General features: G+C 29.0%; 1 protein-coding gene across 1 annotated transcript; it reads right to left on the bottom strand.

Moving 5' to 3' along the window:
* Positions 1 to 781: 781 nt before the first annotated feature.
* Fsn (F-box synaptic protein) lies at positions 782 to 15,017 on the bottom strand. Its single transcript, XM_075357901.1, has 3 exons — positions 14,414 to 15,017; positions 13,239 to 13,329; positions 782 to 1,033 (listed from the first exon to the last, which is right to left on the bottom strand). The coding sequence occupies exons 1-3, from the start codon at positions 14,981 to 14,983 to the stop codon at positions 939 to 941; spliced, it is 756 nt and encodes a 251-aa protein (XP_075214016.1). The 5' UTR covers positions 14,984 to 15,017; the 3' UTR covers positions 782 to 938.
* Between the last annotated feature and the right edge of the window lie 129 nt (positions 15,018 to 15,146).

Below are 15,146 nucleotides of genomic sequence, written 5' to 3'. Positions count from 1 at the left end.
AAATAAAAATAAAAAAAATTATTAACATACGATCGAATAATTTATTTTCAACTGCTTATCTCTTTGATGAAAAATTAATAAATCAACAAAATAATAAAACGATCCTTTAACAATGCTATTTACAGAATTTATCTACAGAAACTTATATACATTAATTTATAAATGTACATCAATATTTCACAACAATTTACAAAGCTAACTGCATTATTCGATACTATAAAAATAGATATAACTGTAAAATTTTACTACAAATTACAAAAAAATTATGTACAATATGTATTATATTTACAACATTTATTTATTGGCTTTCTGACTGGATATTACACATTACAGATCAATTTATTATTGCATAAAGCCCATAAAAAACGAACTAATTAAAACAATAATAATGAATTACAAAAGAAGAATTTGATAGAAATAAATTAAATTATAAAGGAACATAAAAACCCTGAGTAACACTCACAAATCTTTTAGTGAGATCATGTAGATAATTTACAAAAAAAATTATTGTAAACAAAATTATTGTTAACAAATAATTATAATAAATTAACATTTATTTGCTTCCAAAATCCAATATGGATGGAAATTTAATGTATTTCAATCAATTATTAATATTAATTGCCTAAAGCCCATAAAAACAATTAATTAAAATAAATTATAAAAAAATAAAAATAAATTATAAAGGAACATAAAAACCCTGAGTAACACTCACAAAAAGTGTTTTAGTGAGATCATTTTGTTGTAATTTACAAAAAAAAAAAAAATTGTAAACAATGATTTAACAAATAATAATTATAATAAAGTAACATTTTATTTGCTTCCAAAATCCAATATGGATGGAATTTAACGGTTTTTTTTTTTAACTATAATTATGGAATGCAACAACATTCTCAGTGGAAGATGGTTATTAACAGGTAATTTCTAAAATTGTCCATGGGTTAGCCATCCAGAGGAGGCCCAAGATAAACCATTGAAACTTCAGTGTTACCGTAAACTGCTGAAACAGCTGGATATAGTTTCTTGTCTGGTAGGCCTAGTGGACATAAAAAAAATAAGATTATTAGTTATAATTACTGCCTAATAAAATATAAATATTCAAATTAACATTAATGTATCAAATGAAAACATTAAATCAAAAAGATAAAACTATTAAAAAAAAAAATGCGTTGCTGTGTAAATTAATAAAGTTAAAAATTATATTCAAGAGTGGCAATTTTATTGATTATAACTCATTAATTTATAGGTTCAGATTTGGCTGTAAGATAACTTAGACAAAGCCTAATAAAACAACTATTTAAGCAGCCCTTGGAAGGTATGTTAATAAAATTAATATCGATACCTATTTTCCATTCATAATTTCTACATTTTGTGTTGCCTGTGATCAAAGTGTTGTGTAAATTTCAATTAATATTGTACATTATACTTTATAACTCTCCTGTAAATCTGATACATACACACTAGCCAGTCTGAGCTTGCTTTGCTCGCCCACCTATCTAGCCAGACAGGTCCTGTCTAGACCCCAGGTAAATTCCAGAGTGGTAGGGGCTCCCCAGGACCACAAATGGTGAGCTTGATTTGCTCACTTTTCCTGTCTTGCCAGGAGATCTTGCCCCCTGGACCCCTACAAAGTTTATTACCCTCATGGTTGTGAGAATAATACTGATGAATAGCAATTAAAGTATTTAGGCTTTATAGAAACCTGAAAAAGAAATTAAATTATAAAAGATATTTAACTATGGTAAGTAGTAATAACTAAAGTTACACCTTTGACGATGAAAAATTTATAACTTATTTCTGTTCCCATAGTGACAGAAATATAATAATGAAGTAAATCTTTTTTTTCCTTAATGAGTACTTTTAATTCACAACTTCACCCCCAGGCGGCTAGGGCGTTGGTCTATGGCTTAAAACCTTCCTTGGGATAACAAAATATATCCTGCAAATTTGAAAACAATCGTTCAGGGTTGATTCTTGCAGGATGTGAGAACAAACAGGGAAACTTTCAGCTTTATATATAAGATCACTGAATCACTCAATCCCAATAAGCTTTCAAGAACAAAGTTTTAAATAGTCTATGCACAAAAATACTGTCACCTTGAATTCAGCCAATTCAGCTTCACTGTTTTTTTTTTATATATATAATGCCTCACAAAACATCCGAGAACCATGCAAATTCTTTAAATTAAAGAATATGGTGAATTAATATATATTCATTTATAATCAACCTTATTCTTTAGAATCACAGAAAGAAGTTTTTGGGCACATATATTTTCATGAATGAGAATAATTCCTGACACCAATACTGCATGTTGCTTATTCTGAGTTTTATGACTCGACTTTGAAAGGGTTTCACAGTAAAACTTCACAGCAATATTTGTTCCAAACTCCAAAAAAATCCCCCAAAATGTCCAGAAAACAGTAGCCATGATGATGAATGAGAACTTAATATTTCACTTTCTACAAACTTAAATGAATGTATTGCTTAAATTATTTTAATCCAACATTGACAATATATGTTTCATCTGTAAAATTATGTTTCAATAATAAAATTCTTTTACTGATCTTTGTTACAGTTAGTCAACATTTTCTGGAACCATCTTGAACGATTATTTTTCATAAAAAAACATTTCTGTACACTTTACTCTCTTAAAAGTATTCAAATTCCAGACAGTAGAATGAATACTAATAGTAAAGCATCAGTATTCTCAAACTTGTGTGTTCATTTGTTTCACAAGATCTGCTGTGCACTAGGCCTGTCACTATTCTCTTCTGCAAACATTTAAACAGCTTTTTTTTAACTCATACAACCATTTCTGTACATTCTTTCATTATCAGAGAAAAACAACATATTTCACAGTGATTTTTGACAGCATTAAAATGTTTTCATTGTGAGATATAATTACATGTCACACACAATAAGATTGTTTTAAATACTGAACTGAATGTAACGCCGAAAGATCTTGCAAAAATGCAATTTTTATTTACCGATACCAATCACAAATTACATTTAACGTCTAATATTTTAACTAACTTCTAATACCCTGAAAAATTAGTGTTTTTAAAAAAGGATTATCTTTTTTCATAGTTCTCTTACATTTGGCTAAATTTTAATATTAATTTTTGGGCCAGTACTTTACAATAAATAGGAAATGCTATTTGAAATATTTTCTATTTCAAAATAAAAAAAACTATTTAAACATTTTTACATTTCCGGATATAAATTACTATGGGTAACCTTTTGTACAAATGTGAAAGGATGAATGGTAAAAGGTACCTCATTATCATTTCAATTGACTTACGTATCAAATTACTACACTGCACTCATCATAAGAGCCAACCTTTTATAATCTACCTGCCATCATACAATATAGCCTGTCTTAAAATGTACGAATCCTTATGTGATTAGAGTATTATTAGATAGAAGTGTTTAAAATATAATGTAATTATAATAAATAATTTTTTTAATTGACAGATAAGAACACACTGTATGTCAAATCATCTTATACTTTTTTATACATTATAATGACAAAAATTCCAATATTTTTCACTGTAACATATAATAGCAATGGATTTGGTCCTATGAGATCTTCATACCTGAATGATTACAGTGATATGATAATAATATTAGTCATTGTCTAGCTGTTATAACTGACTATTTCCTAATATATCTATAATGTTAACAGCATCATACAAATTTTTCTTGGTTAATAAAAAAAGAATTGATAAGATGAAGATAAGTTTATGTTTACCAAGAATAGTAAATAATTAATACATCATAAAATGTATGAATATTTTTTCCAGTTTACTTCTCTGATTTAGAAAGAAATTAAATAAATTTGTAATTAAGGGTTTAATTTATTAATCCATAAATTATTTTGGAGAACTGATTCTCTTAATGCAGGACTTGAGACAAATTAATAAAAAGTATTCACAATTTTAAAATCAATTTTTGTGTTAACATAAATAGTTAGTTTTATGTTACAGTGAATACCTGAAAGACAACTCATCTAACAGAATTTTTGGCTCAATTTTTTTTTATACCAATACTGACAATTCCATGTAGTCTGATAGTGTATTTGAAGATGTGAGGTATTTTTTTTTTCATATAGGAAGAATACATCAATGGCACGCTAGAATTAGGCTTATTTGTTCTTCTAAAAACTGAAATTTTTTTATTACTGATTTATGTGTATTCTCTTAGTTTTGTTCTATACATTTTCATAAACTATCTTAGACTGTACGTTCTTACTTATTTTCCCACTTTTCCCTCTTGGAAATCTCACAGTATGTTGGGTTAAATTCCATTTTTACATTTTTAAATAAATAGCATAAATTTTAACAACTATGTAAATGTCCAGCTATTTAATTAAAATTAAAATGCTCTTGCATCCTGATGAATCCCAGCATTTTCAATCTATTAAAAATTCTACACAGAAATCAGAGGCATAATGCTTACATAAAATTAAATTTTGAATACATACATTTCATATAAATAATCAGCACATTAGCTCAAGGTACACATTTCTTGGTAAGAGATAAAAAATTAATTTTTTGACAAATTAAAAACAAAAAATCAGAGATATAATGATTTAATAATATTTTGGAATTCCATGTAAAAAGGATCTTTATTAGTATCTTTTAGATCAATTTTCATCACAACAATATTCATGTAATTCAACCCAAATCGTATCATCATTTATAGCTTAATCTACCAGAATGGCAAAATAAGTTAAAAAAAAAAAAAAAAAAACAATTTTGTCAACTGAAGAATAAAATCTTTGTTGTGATCAAGTATGAGTAACTAATGCTACACAATGACATTTACATGTACAACACAAAATAACATATAAAATCTTTAAGGACTATAACATTACACAGGAATTCATTAAAAACAATAGAAAAATGGGAGATGCTGCATTATGTCTTTATAATTTTACATAAAATCTTTCCCAACAAAATATTATGGCTCTGGCAGGCAATTTAAGAGTATGAGAACACTTTTATAATTTTGGGTACAAAAAAATTTTAGTTCCAATTTACCAATAATATGAACTGATATGAAAAGTGTTCTGCCTGGCATTATTATGATTTGATTATCATTATTTAGAACAGTATTTTCTTACACTGATCTGTAGTATTCAGATAAATAATTTTTTCTTAAAACTGTTTAAATGTTTTTCTTCTTAAATAAAATCATTCTCGTTTTGTTTTTTTGTCACAATTTTGTTTTGTATCTCATTGAAATATATCATTTTTTTCTTAAGTCTCTTCTTATTTAAGTCTTATGCCTTGAATCTTTTTTAATTTTTTTCTACAATGTAATATTTTTACTAGCTCCTGGTTTACCATTATGCAATGATTTACCGATTTGCACAAGTTTTTCTAGGAATACTGCAGCTGACAAAAAAAATCCTTTTATTTTAGAATAAAATTTGATCTATACAGCCAGATATACAAAAATTATATCTTGCGGAACCTGTTAGCAAGCCTGACACTGCCTAGGTGCCCGTAAATGGGGTTCCTCCACCTCTTTAACAAAAAAACTTAAATTAATGATTACTTAGGATTAATGTTAGAAAATATGAAAAATACTGTTTTGCAATATCTAATCATGATCAGAAAGAATAAATATATAAAAAAAAAAAAAAAAAACTACAAAAAGTTTAAACAAAACAGAAACAAACAAATCTCTGTAAATGGCTGACTGATGGAGTATGACCGCATCTGCTAGGTCCTCATAATGGTAATATATACACATTCCCTACCACAATTACCTAGGACCAGGTGTATAGTTCTTATGCCAAACTTAGAATATGATAGCTCAATTCAAAGCATCGCAATAAATTTTACTAACATCTTGTTTATCTGAGAAATGATGTATTCTTTTTCTGAGTATTCTTTCTGACATCTAGTCATCAAAAGAAATTTATCACTTGCAGTATTACAATTATTATTAATTATTCAACTATTATGGTTGGAATATTAGGTTAGGAAGTCAAAAATAAAATATTTTGAATTATCATATCATAAAGGGTACTCTAACAGAAACAACAAACTGTAGATTGATTTATAAGTTATTATGGTAGCATTCTTGATTCAGAGCCTGTAGGTAACTGTATCCCATGTTTACAAAGAGTGTCAATACCTTATCACATCTATAAATCAATAAGAATGTGTTATTAATTAGAACTTAACAAGAAAATAGTGGCCAGGAAATAGCATCGAGCAGCTGTTAGCATTAAAATATAATTGAACGAGCTAAGACTTAAGCTGTCCACCTCTTACATAAGAAGGCAAAAATACTAACGCTACACCATTCCAATATACCAAACTTACATAAGAAGGCAAAAATAATAACACTACACCATTCCAACAAACCAAATTAAATAGATGTATTAAAGAACTTCACAAAGAAGAAATTTTACTTAACATAAGTTCTGATTAATAACGGAAAGAGCAGTTTATAGCATTCAGTGACAAAATGAAAGAAAAATTCACTCAAAAGATTTTATTGTTCATGATCAAAAGGCTAAACATTAGATGAAATGAACCGAATTTAAAATATATTTTTAACAAGTTAAAATTTTTGCCACAAACATTTATCAGCGACTTGGCTGTCATTATCGCATATATAGTCCAGTTGGAGAATTAGAGGCAATTTATGCTGATCGATAATGTATGTCTGCTACTCCAGTTTTTATTTTAATATCCCATCAGAAAATGTTCTAATCGCAGCAGTATTAGTTCTATTACTTTGCACAGATTGCAAGGCTGTATTATCTATACAGGCTATACAAATACAGCTAATGAATCCCTAACATGAGATTCAATTCAAAATTATAATAATTTAAAGATGTAGCCACAATTGCATTTATAAACAAAATAAACTTTCAAGTTGGATATCAGATGAGTCAGCAGTTTTATTTACCACTAAGAGAAAAGTGAGCACAAAACACAAAGTACAAAACACTTAAAGTTTACTTTAAAAACAAACATTAGAATGACAAAAGATAATTATAACAAATGAAAAAATCAAACAATCCCCATATTAAACAACAAGTAAGGAGAGGCACATCTTAGAAAATACTTGAGTGGCAAATATCTGATGAAAAAGTACGTAAATAAGTTTAAGATAAGATAAAAGTTATTAGTTTTGAACCACATCTATGAAATAACATTTTTACATTTTATGAGTAAATATAATCTTGGTTATTTGTGATCTGCAGTAAGAAATGGGATGAATGCCAATTCAGTGTTACTATGGATTATATCTTTGTTAAGACTTTCAAGTTAGGTAAATGTACAAATGCAGAACAGTTGATTTATTCAATGTTCTGGGTTAAACTTGTCAGGTGAGGAATCCTCTTAAATGATAGTTCTGTTTTTTGTTTTGAGAACTAATTTGTACTTTGGTTTTACTATAAAATCTTGCAAATTTTTATTTATATAAATATTAGAGTAATACATTGTTTTTTTTTTTTTTGTAACTTTTGTTGTAATTTCTTTTACAGAAATGAGTCGATGAAATCCATTCAATGATGGTATCTTTAGTGTCAACTAGTTGGTGAAACATCATTCTAAAATCTGTGATTTTTTTATATGATGTTATGAAGTTTGACGATAGTTTGAAGTTATCAGTTGATTTTGATGTTGAGAGTCCAACATTCAAATCCTAGTAAAGGCTGTTACTTTTATACGGATCTGAATACTAAATCGTGGATACTGGTGTTCTTTGGTGGTTGGTTTCAATTAACCACACATCACAGAAATAGTCAACTTGTACAAAACTACACTTCACTTACACTAATACACATCATCCTCATTCATCCTCTGAAGTAATATCTGATGGTGATTCCTGGAGGCTAAACAGGAGAAAAAAAAGAAGATAGTTTGAAGTGTTGCAAATAAGTGTATAACATACTATTGATTCTCCTATATTTTTATCACGTTTTTACAACTCTTTGGTTTTTTAAGTACACATTTACTCATATTAGATTGTGCAGTTTAGTTTACAGTGTACTTGATTAATATACAGTAAAAGGCTCATACCTTATATAGTCACATAGGTATGTGACTAAGCCTTAGTATATAATACAGTGATATCAGATAGCTGTTGTGTCCGCATTTCAACTTAATGAGTATGTCTGTTCTTGGTATATAAAGCAATTTCTATCAAGACAACAGAAAAATATTTTGTACATTCTTTCACTAAAGAGAGCATACAAATGGGCACCGGTGCATTCCTCCTGGATGACAAAGATTTTAACACTGAAATGCCTTTCTAAGGATGGACTAAAAGGGAATATGCTAGGAAATCCAGCCAATTTTTGCAACGCTTCCAAGAACTAAACCTATTAATTTCAGAGATCTACAATCTAGAAAAGGATTGGAATGCAATCTTACCATTCACCCAATTAAAGTTTATAAATACTTGTCAATTAATACTCATTTAAAATCAGTTAACAGGCATCACCCAACAGTAAAGGGCAAATTTCTAGGCACTATATACAGTAGGCAATATATAGTGGTAGGGGTTAATGAACTACCTCCAAGAGACTTGTATTCCATAGACATAAAAACACTGCTAATACTGTAGTAATATAACTGTGTAATGGTGTCACATATGATTAAAACAGTACCCTTCAATGCAAGAAATTGATAATTCAAGGCATAGCTAAACCAGTAAAAATTGCCTATAGCAGTCATGCTGGATAACGCAGTACTACAGGATTAGATTTTCATATTACTTACTTATGCTGTAGTAGTACTCTGTTACACAAGTCTTGTTATCAGTCATATTTATTTTAACCATTTTGATTACAATAGTAATTAATCACATGTGAAATGTGTTTAGATATCATTCATATATAATTTACAAGCAATTATTGTTACTGCAGTCAACATAAAGTTAATCATAAACGCTGTTTTGGTTACAATTCAATATTAAGTTAACAAATAACTACACGTAAAGCAACATGAATTAGTTTCTTAATGAAAATTTGTGTTAGCAAAAAAATATATTAAACTGTGAAATGATTAATTTTTGTTTATACTGTATAATTTAAATTGAAAATAAATTACAAATTTGAAAGTAACTGATGCTTATTTAAATACTGATAATTTATTGCGCAATATTCTACACATACTTAAAAATGTTTTACTTTCATATGAGATTTATCCTTTCCATTTCTGTATGGTAATGTACAATTATTTTATTGTATTTATATATAGTTTCGATGAGGCAATTCACAAAGGTCGATGTGCTTATACTATATCTACTGTTTTTATGTTTTCTTTAAGTCTATTTCAAGTAGAGTGATAATGACTTAAATAATAATTTGGAAGTCACTAGATAATTAATGCGACTTTGTTCATAAGGTAGCAATTGTTTAACTACCTCGTTTATAATATAGTTCATCATATGCCTGTTGTTTGTTAAATATTTTCTGATGATCAGCTCTGTATAATCTGGTCGACACTGTTGGATCAAGTAAGTGGGTTGAGGACGGCAATTACTATAACTACATCTACTATACTAGTTAAAAGCATCTGTTACGTACTTCACAACACTTAAAATAAACACTTTGTAGTTAATATCTTTGTACGCAAATAACAACATTTATTACCACACAAATAATATGAGAATTTCTTTAATTTGGTTAATTTTTTTTTAATTTATATGTCAAGCAAAAATTAAGGAATTAATTTTAATGACTGTTTAAAAATTATTTTACAAGTTGAACAGAAACTTGCTACTTCCATTAATTTAAAGACACAGCTAATTCACTATTTTCACCAGAATCATTAAAGTTCTCACTGGCTTCACCATCACTACCATTACCAAGATGTATAATAAATTCAACAATTACATCAGAAACTATTCCATCAATTTTCCAATACTAATTTTCTATACAATCTACTGTATTACTATATGCATTCCAGTTGTTCGGTATAATATTTGCAATAGCTTCTTTAACAAGTTCCTCTAATTTGGTTAAGCTGAGATTTCTGTCACAATTTGTTTCTTTTAAATATTTTTTTATTTGAGTCTAAACTAGTTCAAATGGGTTTAAGTTGTACATATACAGTGGAAGTCAAACAACCATATGACCTAACATCTAAACTATTAATATACTGGTCAATTCTGTACAACTTATCTTTTGGTTTATAAATTAATAAAAGATTAATTAATTTTTCTTTTCTCATAGTTACATTTTTTTTGCAAAAATTCACATGCATTTTTCTTCATCAAATATATTGTGAGAATTTTTTCAACTAATGAAGAATGACATGGCATACTGTCCATGACAATAAATGATGACTAAGGAAATTTTAACCCGTTTTTCAAAATTTGCACTGTTCATTAGTTCACGATAATCCCCACTAGTAGTACCAGCTTAATTCACAAGCATTGTACCTTCTACAAACCTTTCCCCTACTTTCTTTTTCCTGTTTAGCCTCCGGTAACTACCATTCAGATAATTCTGCAGAGGATGAATGAGGATGATATGTATGAGTGTAAATGAAGTGTAGTTTTGTACATTCTCAGTTCGACCATTCCTGAGAAGTGTGGTTAATTGAAACCCAACCACCAAAGAACACCGGTATCCACGATCTAGTATTCAAATCCATGTAAAAATAACTGGCTTTACTAGGACTTGAACGCTGGAACTCTCGACTTCCAAATCAGCTGATTTGGGAAGACGCATTCACCACTAGACCAACCCGGTGGGTACCTTCTACAAACCTAGATTTACTGCTCGCATGCAACAAAATCAGCCTATTTCTTGCATTATAATTCCCAAGCATGCAACATATACCATCTGATTGTCAACATTCAGTTACCAGGAGGTTGCTATCCAACCATGTTTCATCTAAATAAAATATGTTTTTACCAGTTTTTTGGAGAGCTTTCACTTGGACCAAGAATTTGTACTGCCATAGCACTAAATTCGATTTTTCAATTAAAATCTTTCTTTCTATCTGACATTTTCACAACTGAATCCTATACTTTTCATAATTTTAATTAATGAATCTCGGCCTCAGAGGAATTTCACTCATTTATTAGAGGAAGCAATTTTCTGGCACTTTGTACTACTTTCTTTGAGACAAAATTCTTGAATAATTCGGCAAATTATACATTTATTCATATCATCGACAGATAGTCTCCTTTCCGCATTCCCTTATTTTCCCGGTGTAGACAAATTGTGTTTTGTTGGTATTACTTGGTCAGAGTAGGTAGGTAACCCTTGTCCAGTTCTAGTAGGTAGTTTCTTCAGATGGCACCAGCAATTGTTTTGTTTCTTTACGGACATTATTAATGAAATGTTCTGATTTTCTACAGTCAGCTTGCCCTCTTAGTTGCCTGACTGATCGGGTAATTAGAGCTTTACATTGTGATTCGCTGTCACACTTTTCAATTACTCTGCTAATTAATTTTTGAGCTTTACTATGAATCACAAAGCTTTTTTTTTCTTAGGTGGCATACGTGGTTCAGGCTATTATCCATTGTATGTGTATCCGTTTTTTGTACTCAAAATAACACGTCAAAAAAAAAAAAAAAAAAATTAAATGAAAATACTGACTTAACCCTCACTTGCTGAAAACTGAAGCAGAAGAAGTTAACAATAACAATAATAATAATTGCAACAAAATTCAGTTAATTTACATAAATGTCAGTGAAGAGCAATTAACAGCACGATATTAAAATACATGTTTTCACAAATGCACCACTACTCGCTGATGATCATTATATTCAATGACATCATGCGTACTAATACTCACTACCCAAATTCATGGAGCTCTACATCGCACAATACATGCTATCATCATCAAACCAGGAAAATTATGTTACAACCCAATAGTGAAATAGTGGGCAGGAACATCATCAAGAAGCTAAGATTAAAATAAAAATGCTTTAGCTCAGGAAGGGCTGTGCAAATAATTTGTCCCACTACTACATCATAGTATTTGAAAAGATGTATGCACTCTGTCGTACTATTCTGGCCAAATTTTCCTTTTGTATAGTATGGTCATACAGTTTAACTTGTATACGCTTTGGTAATTTTGATCATCGATAAGATATGTTTTGTGACCTATATTTTGAAGCAACACCGTAAAGTTATTTCTGGAAAATAATGATAATCTTATATAATCGGTACACTGAAAAGCAACAAAATGACTAATCTACCTACTGATAAAAAATATTTAACTATAATTGCTTTTGCTATAAAATCCCAGTATTTCCAGGAAAGTTTACTATGTCCCTGTAAAACATTAGAGCATATAAGCACGCACCCATGTAAACAAAAAATATATAATTTAGGCTGTAGTAATAGTTCTTACATTATGCAAACTGAATGCATATTCACCACAAAACAAAAATACACAAGTAGTGTAGATACTGACAAAATCAAGCATGCAAATTATCTCACAGTAACTGTAATTACAGTTACAGATATTAACCATGATAAAAAAAGTTTATACCTAGCATATAAGATACAAACTTGAATACTTCTGGAAAACATATTTATAAATGTACTAACATTAATTTAAATGGCTTATTAAACAAAATAAGTACAACACAGATCAAATTCGCTACTTGACTATATAGTAAAAGATTTCCTAACATTTCTAGATGAGGATCGCTAAAAACAACACGATCTGCAATACCTTTCAGTACATGTTGTAAGCAGGGTGTGTGGGTTCCAACTTAATACAGAAAAATTCAAATTTTCGGCAAAAAAAGTATTGTTAAGAAAGTAGTTGGCTATAAAGAATACATTGAGATCAGTTTTATTATATTACAAACATAATTAGTCACAATATTTTCTTTTCATTCTATTGTATTTGACAACTGAAAAATCTATTTCACTTTGTCTGCCAAATTTCTATTATCTCATAAACATGTAAACAGAAATTTATATTACTCTATGATACAGCATTACATAGAATAACAGTAATTACTCTGTAATAATACATGAGTTTTTAAAATAAAAATTAGCAACTTTATGCTTTAGTTATTATCTAAAAGTATTCTTCAACTATAATGTAACTAGAAACAACTATTATTAAATTAATAAACAATAATTAAGAGTATTCTTAATAATCTTCAATAATCATCTAATACTTTTGCACTGGAATCTATGAATACAAAGAGGAAAGAATTTTTTTCTAATTTAAGAATCTATTCTAAGCACTTAAAAACCAAACAAAAATGAAATATAAGTTGCACATACCTCTGAAAGCAACTCCCAAAAATTCATAATTTTTTTCAAATGATAAAGTATTGTCATCACAGTCTAAGATCACTCTTATTCGTTCCCCTACCTATAAAATAATGGAAATATATGTAATAGCAATAATAAATAAAAAAATAGAACAAAATTACACCATTTTAAAGTATTTACTCTTAAAGATGTATTTCAAATTACAACCAACATAATCTACTTCCAATCACTCATACTAACAGCCAAATTTGGAGGGCTATAAGTTATACAGTTTTTATTTTTATCATTGATTTAACAGCCACTAAAAAAAAACTATATAATCACAAAGTACTTACAAACTACACACAAAATTGTTATAATTCTCTACTATCTAACAAACTAAACAGATTAAAAGAAAAAAAAAATTAATTCATATAAATAAGCAGTAACATGTGAGAAAGTGTAGCTCATAAAAATAAAATTTGTTAAATTTAGCTAATAACTGTTTATCGATTACTGCTAATTAAATTCTATAAAACTTCATAATAAACATCATTATCAGGAACCAGTAAACTAGACCCAATGAGGAACCCATTTATATGATAATATCTAACTTAACATAAACTACTGCATGTAGTGTAAATACACTCTACCAATTTTAGTAAAATAAAAATCAAAGCCAAAATTTAATATTTTTCAGAATAAACTAAATGAACTCCAATCTCTGCCTGTCTGGATTTAATGTAAAAAAAAAGTAGAACTTATGCACGACATGTAAAATTAGTTTAATAAAGATAAATTATATCAATCTGTAATATGAGAAAAGGTTAATACATGAATCACAAGTTTACAAAAAATTGTTCTATGAAAAAAATTTATCTAATTAGATCCTTGACAGCAAGTAGACAATGAACACACAGAATTTGCAGCAATAAATACTACAAGGTTTTTTTGTAAACATCATTTTATCACAATAACATAGAAATATTAACTATATATTGTAAATATGCAAGCTTTAATGAATACAAATCTACTAACAGCTATTAGGTTAAAAAGCAAATAACAAAATGTCATCTGCTAACCTAGAAGATAAACACTACTTACAACTACCTGCTTCACTCACAAATTCCAATGTAGATGTGAACTATAAAATGTAAATAAAACTATGTATTTTATCCATAAAATCAGAAATTATATGTAATTACCTGGTATTTGGGAGCATTATTTAGTAAAGGATAGTTCCCTTGGGAGTCACCATTATGAAGCAGGTGATTGTCTACCAAGTTCCAACCCCAACTTTGGTCATCAGAACCTAATAAGGCCACATAACCATGACACTGCAGGAGAGCTTCTTTGGTAGAAATACCCACTACAGCCACTGTCCCTAATGGTCCCTCCCATATCACTTCCCAGGCATGTCTACCATGCCTAAAACCTATTTTCCCTCTTGAAGCATCAGTACTTTGGGCTACAGGATTTCTATGTAAAGTAAAACCATTCGGTTTAATATAAACATTTCTAGAACAATCATTAGGATTCCACGAATGATAAAAAGCCCGTAATTTGGCTTTATAGGTTGGTACAGATGAAAGTAAGTCCGATTTTAAAGCTTCTTCTGCTAATTTCCTAATACAATGTAACCTCCAAACATCATTATTTTCATCGTTCAGGAACCTATACCACCTTTTACACACAAGAGAACAGTTTCTAAGATCATGCAAATCTAAATACGAAAATATAACTTCCAACACATTATCCGATAGTGTAGAAGCCATAATTCTACCATTTTGCCGGTTTACGGAACACGAAAACAAGTGGAACGAAATACCCAATCAAAATTCAAAACAATCGTTCCCTGTTTACTTCCTGCTCTGTTCCTTAGGCAGAAATAGAAACGGGTCGATCCCACGTGATGGTGTATGCCCAATCAGCTGTGTG

Source organism: Lycorma delicatula, chromosome 2 (assembly GCF_047948215.1).
Source record: "Lycorma delicatula isolate Av1 chromosome 2, ASM4794821v1, whole genome shotgun sequence".
Classification (NCBI taxonomy): Eukaryota; Metazoa; Arthropoda; class Insecta; order Hemiptera; family Fulgoridae; genus Lycorma; species Lycorma delicatula.
Note: the sequence above shows the minus strand (reverse complement) of the source record. Positions and strands in the feature narration are given on the sequence as shown.